A 12553-nucleotide genomic window follows, 5' to 3' on the forward strand; every position below is an offset into this window, starting at 1 on the left:
TTTTTTTCTAGCTTATTTGTAAATTGTTGTCTTAGAACCCAAAATATACTTACAATAGAAATAATGTTTAAATGGCATAATCTTCTCAGATAGTTGCAAAATGGTCCATTTAACCTGCTCTGAGATATCTATGAACAGTTAAATTGTAGTATTAATCATTAAGAAAAACAAAAGAACAGTGATACAGTTGGTCCTCAGTTTTCAAGAGTTCCATGTTTGTGAATTCACATATTTGCTAAAATGTGTAGCTTCACAATCAGTACTGGTGGTGCGTCTGTTGTTACTCATGGATATGTGCATGCATAGAACAGCAAGCGATTTGAGTCATCCAATGCACATGTTCTTGCCAAGGTGAAGAAGGAAATGTTCCACTTTCTTGTTTCAGCTCTTTGCAGTGCACTTAGTGCCATGTTTTTGTATTTTTGCTCGTGGTTATGCTGTATAAGATGACTTCCAAGTATGATGCTGAAAGTGTTGCTAATGTTCCTAAGCACTAATGGAGAAAATATGTGTGTTAAACGTAGTTGGATGTGAGATACGGCACTTTTAGCTTTGAGTTCCTTGTCAGTGTGTTAACAATATGCATTAAGTATGATGTTTTTAAACAAAAACACACATCAATTGATATTCTGTATTGATCAGTTGAGAAACATGTTCTTGCAGTCTTGCAGGAACCTAACCCTATATTTCCTTCAGGAGCAAGAGTCCAATGTGCTAATTAAGTACAATTCAGCAACTTTCTCAATGGAATCTCCATGGATAAAGATAATGGACTGTTGCTTGGGCATAAAATGAAATCTTGATGACTAACTCAATTGAAATAGAGAGCTCAGATTATTTGAGAAGATCCTGGATACTTCATGTAAATTTAAAAATTGATAATATTCATTTGTCATCATTTTCACTTTAGAATTAATGCTTCTGTTTGGTAGTTATGATAGTGGACATATCTTTTGGGTCACAGTGAGAAACAACAAGATATCCTCTGAGGTTAGAACTAACTAAATTGGTGAAAAAGGAAAATCATTGGATATAATCCCCAAAGGAGTAAGAAAGAGGGGATTGAGCCTTTACTGTCAAAGGTGCATTGGGTGACAGAGCATAGAGTCAGGAGGAAGTCAGACTTCTTCAGGTCAGGTTGGTGATTGGGGGTTTAGAAGAGTTTGCCCGGATGGTTCATAGTTATTGAAGGAATAGTGACAAGTCAGGTTCTCTAACGCAGGAGACATCTAAATGCAATTATGTGGCGGGCATGGTGGCACATGCTTGTAATCTCAGAGATCCAGGAGACTGAGACAGGAGGATCACAAGTTCAAGGCCAGCCTCAGCAATTTAGCAAGGCCCTAAGCAACTTAGATTGTGTCTCAAAATAAAAAAATGAAAAGGTCTGAGGATATAGCTCAGTGGTAAAGCCCCCCTGGTTTAAATCCCTAGAACCAAAAAAATGCAATTATGTGAAGGAAGTTCTAGGAAATTTTCTCTATACTTAATATAGTTTAATGTGCTTTTGAGTTCTATCAATGAGGTAGAACCATTTATTTTCTTTTTGGAATAATGATAATGATAATCATAATAACAGGACAGTTATATCAGGGTCCAGAGAGAATTCTTAAATATATATACTTTTTATTTTCTTTCTTTGAAATTTTTATTTTTGAAGCACAGAAGGCATTTTGGCTTTGCTTGTAGGGATCCCATAGTACCAGACACAGTGTCTTTTGTACATTGTGATGGATAAAGAAAATTTTATCTAACAGTGTAGCATCACATCTCCAGCAGAGGGCAATATGGCCCCATGCATCCAGAGGGCATTTTTGAAAGTTTTAAATGCTCAAAGGTGGATAGGACTGCTTTCTTTAGACCAGAAATTTTAAATTAAATGTAATGCATATACTCTTATACTACTGATGTATAAAATGTGTAAGGAGCAGCATGTATGTAGAGAAATCAGAAAAAAATTTATTAAGTACTTTTTTTGACTAGGTGACAAATGTTTAATAGGTCAGTTTCTTCTGTCAAATTTAATATTTATATTGTAAATACATACAATATTGTAAATATTTACAAATGTAATACATACAGATATTATAAATGTTTACCTGTATATAGCCAACTTAAGTCCTTTTAAGAATGTGGTTGTAAGTTAGCATAATTATGTAAGTAGTAGTTTCCCTTGCTGATTACAAAACAGTTCTTATGTTGTAAAAATTTAAGACAGCTGCTGAAAAGTATAGCTACATTTTTAAATTGTTTCCAGACCTTTTCCCTGTGATTTTTGTAATATACACACAATTTAAAAAAAAAATGAATTGTGAAGTTTCCCATGTCTATAAACATGAATATGCATTATCATTTTTAATAAGTATTAGGTAGAAGTTGCACATATGGTATAATTTATTTTACCAGTTTCCTATAGTGGGACATTTAGATATCATTTTTTTCCCCTCAAGTGTTTTCATACTTATACATAGCCCTGGGATGGCTCTTCTTATGCATACATGTTTGTGCACATTGCTGATATTTTGTAAGACTTTAGTCCTGTAAGTGGAAATGTATCTTTTTTTAATGCTTAGTACACATTGCTAATTTTTTTCCAGAGATATGTCTGTTAACAATCTTAATAGTACATGAAACTTAAAATTTTTTAAATGTTAGTTCATGTAAATGAACTAAATATTTTCGTTAGAAATAGTCACTTTTTTGGTCTCTTTCACTCTAGGGGTGTTTAGTGAATGAATGGGAATTTGTTGTTAACCACTGTTTAGACTTCTCCAGCTGGGAGGCAGCATAGAGTATTAGACTGCTTAGATGCAGACAGATCTAGGTTAAATCCCAGCTTCTTCACTTTCTATCTATGTGACCTTGGGCAGACTTCCTAGTCCCTTTGTGTCCTGGACAACTCATCTGTAAAGGGAGACTTCACCTCCACCTCCTGAGTGATTGTGAAGCCCAGGTGAGATCATGTATTTTTTGAAAACTGAGTGCTTGAAAAGAGCACTCTTTCCTTGTTTCTTCCTGTCCACTTTCTGTCAGGAGCTGAGAAAAATAAACTGGGACGCCAGAAAAGGCACATCATTTCTCTTTTTGTGTTGTGTGGCCCTAACACAGACCTTGACAGTCATTAGGACTTGATGGTTGTTGATTGTAACCAACAATTGGCTAAAAGTGACAGAAACAGCAGGGTTTCCAGATTCCATGCTGAGTCTGAATATGACAGATAAAGCTTTTAAGACCTAGATCAGACTTATTTATGGACTGGAATCACCGCAAAGGTTTTCCTGCTCATGAATCTTCCCCACTTTCCATTTTCTACTCCCAAGCATTGGGCAGTTGTATTATGGTGGCATCTGTAGGAAAGTTTTTGTGGAGAAGAGGATCCAATTTGAGGGATAGTGAGCATTATTTCCTGGAAAACAACTTGCATGAAAATATTTCACCTTTGAGTTGAAATGACTGTATAATTAAAGAGGGCCATCACAGTTTTATTATCTGCTAGGACTTCTCTAATAATAGGTGGACTTTAGATACTTTAAAGAAAAATTAGAGATTTCTGAATAGTAGATATTTTAAGAAGTTCTCCCCTTTCCTACTTTCACATAATAATTTCAATGAATCTTCATTAGTGTGCATGTCATTCTCTTTCTGTTCATTAGTGTTCTTTTTTTTTCCCCCTGACTTTGGATATCTGAGGATATCCAAGAAGAGGACTTCATGCCAGTTTTAAAAGAGCACCTCCCCCTATTTTGTTCAGCGTTATTGCTGGTAGCTAGACTGGTTGACCTTCTGATGAAACACAGTCTCTGCTATTTTTTCATAAGGTTATTACATAGCCTTTACTTTTGAGTTATTAGTTTAGTGGGAATGATTTCAGGTTATCTAGAGTACAAAGAGTTCCATATAAAGGTAGTTTTCACATGTCTAAATTACGTCTGTCAGGCAGAACGTTTGGGCATTTTGTTCGTTTCCATAGCAATGTGTCATTTATTTGTAGCTGACTACTGAAGGCTAAATAGTTACGAAGTCTGTTCGGTCTTTGGAGTTGGAGCGCTTTTGATGATAACTTGACTGAGTTATTGCCCCTGAAGTTCAGTGAGTTGATACAGGAAGGCTTTGGTCCATTGTGGGAAGGCTTAGGCAGTAATGTGGTTTCCCCATATGTGCTGTCACCTTCCCTGAGCACTGTGTACCTTTGTTTCACGGCTTAGACATAGTCGGAAGGGCTAAGAAGTCTGTGTAGGTCCATGGTGTGCCACTTGAGAATTTTATGCAGTTACAAAATTACTGCTTTGATTTAACATCAGGACAATTTGAAGTGGCAATCCAAATATCAAATGAGAAAGGTGGGGGTTTTTTCCATTATTATTGAACACCGAAGTAGGCAAACAAATTTAAGTTTTGTTTTTTTTTTTAACTTGGATATTATTGAAATAAAAATGGCTAAGGTGGCTTTCAGTTTACATGATTTAGATGTTAATACACCTAAAGAAAGGGCTAATCCAGAAAGCTCTTGCCGTTTCAATTCAAGATTCTGTTTCTGCCTCAGACCTTTTCTTGCTGCGTCATTTTGCATGTCTTTATCCTGTATAGGTATGTTCATTTGGGGGCTTTCTTCTTAGAAGTGAAGTGCATTCGTTAAGTTTTATAGCAGAGATTTTAGAGAAACATGAATGGATTCTACCACAGATAGTTAGTTTTAGCATTGTTTTTCTTATATTTGAATTTCATTGAAACCCTTCAAACATTGAGAGATGGACAAGTAAAAATTAACTTCTATGAAGGTTTTCATAGAGAAAAAGTCTTTTCTAACATTTGTGACTGGCTACTTGCAGACTGAGGACAAAGTATAGATGATTCTGTTACCATCAGAATAGATTCAACTCATTGTGCTTGAGCTAAGAATAACCTAGTTTTTGTTTAAAAATAGAATTGATCATTTTTTAGAATTGCTGTCCTTAACATGAAAGACTACTATTTTATGAAGTTGGTGTTATTTTCAAATAGTGATGTTTATCTCTAGTTTCAGTTTGAATAAATACTTCATATCTAATCAGAAGTTAAAATACACACAAATTATAAAGTATAAAAAAACTATGTCCTGAAAATTTCTTTGTTTATAAAACAAATAATTTAACAAATCAAGTTGTTTATTTAAAATTTTTTAAAAATTCAAAGAGGACATTTAATTCCAGAAGTTGTTATAGTAGTTGTTTGTGCTTTGTAATTATTGCAGTTTCTGTTGGTCAGGAATCTGGGGATTCCTGCTGGTAGTTCTGATCAGCCTAGCCACAGCCACCTGTAACTGAACTGAACTGCTTCCCTTGGGCTCATGGACAGGCCAGTTGGTAGAAAGCCTCAGTCTTATTGTCTTCTGGTAATAAACTGTGGTCCCTCCCTGCTGACCCTTCCCATAGACTGCTGGATTGTCTTCTTGATGTGGCAACTAGAGCAAGGAGGAAGTAACATGCCTCTTATACCCAGAACTCCAGAGTTGTATGTGCTGTTTCCACATATCAATTTAGCATTCCCCCAGATCTTCAGAATTTTCAGTAAGTTGACATCTGAAGATGAAATGAAAACACTGGGGTGGGAGAGGGTGTGTGACTCTGGCAGTTGGGGTGTCTGTCTTCAGCTTGTGCTCTGTCAGGACAGTCACCTCCAACCTCAGGGCTGTTAGATGAATGCCTTTTCATTTGTACTCAGGGTAGTGCCCTGGCTGTTCTGCATTAGGAGGTGGGATTCAGTTTCCCTTTCTCTCTCCTCTCCTTTGTGTGGAGGAGAACTGAGAATTAGATAGTCAAAATTTGACTGGACAATTATCTTCTGGTTCTGTCTCTTCTGCAAAGCTAAAGGATGAATTTTAATGGAAACATAATTTTCCCCCTAACTTTTAAGAGGCCAATTATTACTCTGCCAAGAAAGGTTTTGTGGGATTATGCTTTTTCTCACCATGGCCAAGTTCAGGCGACTGTGTGAAGTGAGCTCTAGGACCGTATGGGATCTACAGAGACCTGTATAGCTGCTGCCACCTTGAAACACTGAAGTGGATTTCTTCAACCCGTTAAGAGTGTGGTTAGTTTTTAAACATCTCTTTTAAAACCTGCACGAACTATGGTTTGATATCTCTAGAATACTGAAGTAAAACATCTGCATCTGTTAGGAAAATTCTTTTTGCCTGAATATGAATGATTTGATGATACTTAAAAAAATTAATTCTGTGACAAAACTAATTGGGTTCCTGCTAATTTTCAGCAGTGGACATTTCAAGGTTCACTATCCTGTGACTGTTTTTCTTTTCAGTTTGCCTTTGTAATTGTGACCAGTCCTCTCTGCTGTACCTCTTGCTGTCCTGTTTCCATGAAGAAACTTAGAATCTGTGAAAATTTTAGAAGGTGATACACATGAAAAAGATGCTTGAGAATGTTTGTTTTCCTCTTCCTAATTAGAATTTCTGTTTCAGGTTCTTCTTGCAGCTTGGGCTATGGCTGCCAATGCCAGATGGCACTGTTTCTGAGGGAAGAGCTAGCTTTTGCTTAGAAGTAATACCCACAAACAATGCCAAATTAGCATAAGCAAATGTCAGTGAGTTAACACAAAGCCAACACTCTTTCCATCTTTTCTTTCCTTCCTAGGCCATGGGTGTTGAGAGTGACCAGGAAATTGTGCAGATGATTGGAACAGAGGAACACGTGATGGCTGCATTTGGGCCCAGTTTGGAGGAGTGCCAGAAAGCTCAGATTTTCACACAGATGCAGGTGTGTCCTTTCATGATGTCCTTTGCTGTGAATTGTAACTGGAACTTCAATGTTGTTCATCAATAAGTCTTCAGATGCCTTGGCCTTTGGGGTTATAGATTTGGGAAGGGTGTTAGGGAGATGGGAGGAGTGGTAGAGAAGTTTCTTTGACTCATGTTTTTAGAGATTGAAGAGGGAGTTTGCCTAGACAAATTGTCAGCCTGTGGTGTTTAATTCAGAGGAGAGACATATCCCAAGAGACTTTTGTTCTGATAAAATGACCCATACTATATTTTCCTTTATTTACCAGAATGATAATTTTTTTTTAAAAAAAACCATAGCAATTCTAGTATAGAGGATTTTAAAATGCATTTCTTAGTGTGTATGTGTGTGTTTTGCTGGGGCTGTAATCCAGGCCTCACACATGCTAAGTAGTTGCTCTTCCACTAAGCTATATACCCTGCCCTTAATATCCCTTTCATTCTCTTCCAGTTGCTTTAGGCCTCTAGTTTTATGTGACCCTTTTCCCATCTCCTCAATTTCCTTCTGCTTTCCATAGAAAGGACAGACCAGAAGTAGTCCCTTTCACCACTTAGAGCCTTCAGTGACCTTCTTGGGCATTCCTGGTCAAGGGAATTTTAGGACAAGACTTAAGGGTGACGACAGGAAGCTCTAGGTATGCTAAGCATAATAAAAATAATTGTACTTCCTTCCCATGTGGGAGAACCATAAAAGCCATATTTAGGATTTGTAGTTCCAGGTTTGTCAAGTGCTTTACTGAGTATAAATCACTGGTAACATTCCTTGCAACTCCTGGGAGGTAAGAGTTCCTTATTATAGAACCACAGTCACAGTTTTTACTTGTCCATATGTACATTGTCTATTCTGTGGGTTGCTTACAGTAAGCCATAAGTTCCACACTGCTTTTTCCTTGTCACCCAGGATGCTTGTAGACACAACATCCCCACTTGTATCTGTTAGTATGTGTTCTGAAATCAAATCAGTGTTGATATTTTTGTAAACTAAGCCAAACCTTTGGGAACATTAATCATCTTATGTAAGTATATATCATTCCAGAGCACAAATCAGCAGGGATTATGTCATCACTGCTTTCCTCTTTTTCTGCATTTAGTTAATAATTGATTCAAATAATTGGACAAATAGCACCAGGAAAAGTTGTTTGGATTAGAAGAGTCCATAGCCTCTGTTGAAAGTGAAATATTTATAAGAATGGATCTTTGTTACAAATAACTCATAGGTGTTCTAAGAACCTGAAGGAGAAGTATTAGAAAACATCCAGGAAGTAGAAAATACCAAATCTTACTCTGAGGACAATAATAATTGGTTCAGTTTTTTGAGGTTCACTGTTCTTTAAAGTTAGTAGTGCCCTGAAGAGTGATTTACCTTAATGGCACCCCAGTGGCTTTAAAGAGATCTAGTGTGCATTTTATTGGAAACATCGTCATGTTGGTCAGATAGCCCTAAGCATGTAAGGCTGTTTGAGCATTGGCTAAACAGTGGATTGGAAACTCACACATTTATTTCTGTTAAGTAGGTACTGACAGAAAATTTCAACTAACTAAATCAATTCAGTGAAAAGGAGGGACTATATAATTAGTTAACATAAGAAAGACAAATGTTTCCCTGAACAGAAAGTGTAACTTTGAAAGTGTTTATACTTTGCATGCTGGATTGTGGCATAGATGCATTATTTGTAACCAATAAAAGGTACAGAGGCACAAGTAATCTGAAATGGTCGATCATTGAACATACATCAGCAGTTAATAGAAACCTAAGTGTTTTGTTCTGTTCTAAATGAATAGTTAGCAAGGGCGCTTCACTGTATAGTGGAACTTTTGAAGACTTGGCACTTTAACGGATTGGTCGAAACCTGCAGGTTTCGTCATCATCTGTCTTGTATGCCTCCCTTTTAAGTCTTTGTGACATTTCTTTTGTTTGTGAAGCTGTCACTCTGTGGTGGTTATATATGTTTTATATCATTGTTGCCAAGGGCTCTGGTGTAAAGAAGGAAATTAATTTTTGCTTTTTGGGGGAAAATGTCATTTTGGCCTGTTTGTGAAAAGGTAGGGCTGTTCCTGTCACCCTCACATGCAACCCTCCAGCGTTATTAGGTATCCAGGGGAAAGGTGGCTTTCCAGTCCATCAGAAGGAACACCCTGTTCCTCTGTGTTCCTTTGTTTCTTCCTCAAAAGCGAAGAATCATGAGCCTTTTCCCCAAAGGAATTAGAAGGCAAAAATTTAATGAAGACTGCTCAGTTTAGAGAAAAGCAAACTCCCTGTGTACTCTTGGTTCCCACCAACTGCTGACTTGCTTTATTCAGTTACTTAGTTACTATGTACTGGGACAGCGTTGCAGCAAGTGTTTTCAGGGTCTTAGTTTATATTATGCTCCAAGGGGCCTTTTAATAGGAAGACTGTTGATTTGTTATCCCAATGTTGTCACAGGAGAGGGAGTCCCATTCTGTGTCAGGCACTGTACTAGTCATTGAGGGTCAAAGAGAAAGATGACAAAGTTCCGCCCTCAGAGTCTAGAAGTATATACATGTAAGTAGATAATTAAAATATAGTGTGATGTGAACATGAATGAAAATATTCAGTTTTTTATGTACAAGGAATTAAAATAGCAGAGAAAGAAGAGTGAGATTCAAAAGGCTTCAGTGAGGAAGTGATACCCAGCTAGGTTTTGATGCCTGAAGAGGGAATTTTCCAAGCAGGTGAGGCAGGATTCCAGGATGAAGAATCAGGGAAGTTAACCCTTTCTTCTGAGCAACTGAAAGCCAGGTTTTAAAAGAGTACATTGTTGTTACAAAATAATAAGAACCACATGATTCTCTTCTTTAAACACTTTATTATGGGAAGCCTTTAATGTGAAGTATGTAGAAGAGCTTAGGAGCCCTCAGGTGTCCGTCACCCACTGTCAGCATGCGACACTCCTGTTCCTCCACTGCTCTGCCTCCACCCCCAACTTAATTTATTTTAGTTATTCATTATTTTTAAAGTAGTTTGTACATCCTGAAGTGGACAAATCTTAAGTGTAATTTTACAAGATACAGAATATCTCCAGTGTCCCCCTAAAGCTTCCTGTGCTTTTCCTGATCAGTTTCACCTTTATACCCTCTTGACTTGTTTTCCACTATTCTTTTATTTTCCCCTTAAAGTAGTTTTGCCTTTTCTAGAACTTTATGTATGGAATTAGGCAGCATATTTTCTATTGTGTTTAGCTTTTTTCTTTGCTGAGCATATTGTCTGATATTCATCCAAGTTTTTTTTTTTTTTTATTCCTTTTTATGTCATTTATCCACGTTGTTCATCCTTCCTGTTGCTGAGTGGCATCTCACTGTGACTACACCATGAGTTATTGTGTTCCTTGTATCGATATTTGTTTGTTTGTTTTCCATCTTTGGCTATTATGAATAAAGTTGGTGTAAACAAATCTCTGTGTGGACGTTTTCATTTCTTTGGATAAATACTTAGGGGTGGAGTTGGTGGAGCACAGGGCAGAGGTATGTAGAGCTTTCATTAGGCTGGAACTGCTAAACCTTCCAGAATGATTCTGACTCTTCGTGTTCCCACCGGTGTGTAGGAGGGTTCAATTGCTGCTTCTTGCCGGTATTTGGTGTTGTCAGTTGTTAATTTTAGCCATCCTAGCGGGTGTGTTGGGGTATCTCATTGAGTGACTATTTTTTATTCCTGTGCTAGGTATTGAACCCAGAGGTGCCTTACCACTGAGCTACATCCTCAGCTTTTATTTTTTATTTTGAGACTTGGTCTTGCTAAGTTGCCGAGGGTATCCCCAAGCTTGCCATCCTGCCTGAGCCTCCCAGGTAGTGGGGATTGCAGTGTGTACCTCTGTGTCAGGTTCATTGTGGTTTTAAGTGTTGTCTCCCTGTCGATGACTGATGATGAACACTTTTTTGTGTATTGACCACTAGTATTTCTTCTTCATGAAGTGTGCAAACCATTTTTTCATTTTCCTTACCTATTTGTCTTTTTGTCATGAATTTCAGAATCTTTTTTAAAAACAAATTTTGGGTATAAATCCCTTACCAGATTTAGGTATTGCAATTATTTCATTTTTTCCTTATTTGTTTTCCTCACTGTGCTGTTTGATTTTGAAAAATATCAAATTATCAGGAAGCTTGTTTGTCATTTACAGTTACTATTTTCTGTACTGTGTTTAAAAAACTCTTTGCCTAGCACGAGATCAGGAATATATTCTGTTTTCATCTAGAGGGCTTATAGATTTAGTTTTTGTGTGGAGTTAAAAATTAATTTAAAACTAATTTTTCCATTTGGGGTGAAGTAGAGGTCAGGGTTAATTTTTTTTTACCTCATGGTTAGTTTGTTATTTCACCACCATTTGTTGGAAACATTTTTCCTTCCTTATTGAATTGCTTTGGCACTTTTGTAAAAAATCAATTGATCATAGAGCATGGATTTATTTCTGGACTTCTTATTCTCTTCCTTTTATTTATCCTTATGCCAGTATCACACTGTTTTGATTACTTACAGTTAAAAAGTCAGGTAATAGAAATACTCCTAACTTTTCTTTCTTAGTATCATTTTTTGCTACTCCAGGCCCTTTGCATTTCCATGTATGCAGAATCTAAAACTGCAGAATCAACCTACTTTTGTTTTTTTAAAAAGCCTGCCAGGAGTATTTAGCAATTATGAATTTGTTGGTTACTTTGGAAAAAATTTTAACAGTGAGCTATTTTAACACTACTGAATAATCCAGTCCATGAAAATGTTGTAACCCTCAATTTATTTAGGTTTTGTTATCTCTTAGCATGTTTTTTTGTTTTAACTTTCAACATAGACGTCTTATATGATATGATTTTTAATTTTTTTGGAGGGGAAGAAGTACCATCCCACAACGTTACTTGTGCTTCTCTCTGAGTAGAGAATTAATGCTGCTTTATGCACTTGTGTGCACATGCAGACACACACACTTTTTTCCCCTTATCTGTATTTTCTGAATTTCCTGGAACTATCATGTATATATTTTATAGAAGAAAGCAGTGTAAAAAATAAAAAGGAAACTGATGTAAATAGGCAGTGTATTAAGCTAATTAGTCACTAATTCATGGTAAGTGTTGACTTTTTTATTACTATTGCAGGTTTTTCTACAACTGGGGTGCCTATTTTTTTGCTTATAATATATTTGCATATAGGTGCTTAATGATCTCTAGTGATGACATTTAAACACTATAATCTGTTTTTTATAGGCATTAAAATACATAGGAAATAAAGTAAGAAGGCAAAGGATGTGGGGAGGTGGACCAAAGAAAACCAAAATAGAAGAAGCAAGAGAGCTCCTGGCTTCTACCATCCTGACCCATGTGCCAGTGAGTAACACTTTTGCAGTGAATAATGATGATAATGAAATCTGCTAGATAATGTCTGCTAGAGAACTGTGACTAGGAGTTGTTGCTATTTAAAAGTCTATTCCTGAAGAGAGACTTCTGAAAAGGACTGTGCTTCCCCACTGGAAATAGTCACCCACTACCAGCAGGTGGTTTGTATTCAGAATGTCAGCTGCCCATTCGCCATTATGATGTGTGTGGTCTGGTGGTGGTTCTTTCAATCTTCCAGTTACTTGATATTCATATGATCATAGCGCTGCTACTAGTTTCATGGTTTCAAAGGATAGCTCGGTGTCTTACCTGGTTTTAAAATAAGACAAGCTTACAGTCCTTTCTGACATATTTACTTATTATTGCAAAATATACAGAGGTTTACTCTTTTAAGTGTAAAGTATATTCACATTATTGTATAATCATCACTATAATAGATACTTT

General features: G+C 36.7%; 1 protein-coding gene across 5 annotated transcripts in view; it reads left to right on the plus strand.

The window, feature by feature from the left end:
- Nucleotides 1-12553, plus strand: part of POLR3B (RNA polymerase III subunit B) — a 126586-nt gene that overhangs the window by 24830 nt on the left and 89203 nt on the right. For all 5 annotated transcript variants that reach the window (XM_079143077.1, XM_079143079.1, XM_079143078.1 and 2 more), the window contains 2 exons: nt 6630-6752; nt 11981-12100. In XM_079143077.1, the coding sequence (XP_078999203.1) occupies nt 6630-6752; nt 11981-12100 (243 nt within the window). The remainder of the gene's footprint in view (nt 1-6629; nt 6753-11980; nt 12101-12553) is intronic.

This window comes from Sciurus vulgaris (assembly GCF_902686455.1).
Source record: "Sciurus vulgaris genome assembly, chromosome: 5".
NCBI lineage: Eukaryota > Metazoa > Chordata > Mammalia > Rodentia > Sciuridae > Sciurus > Sciurus vulgaris.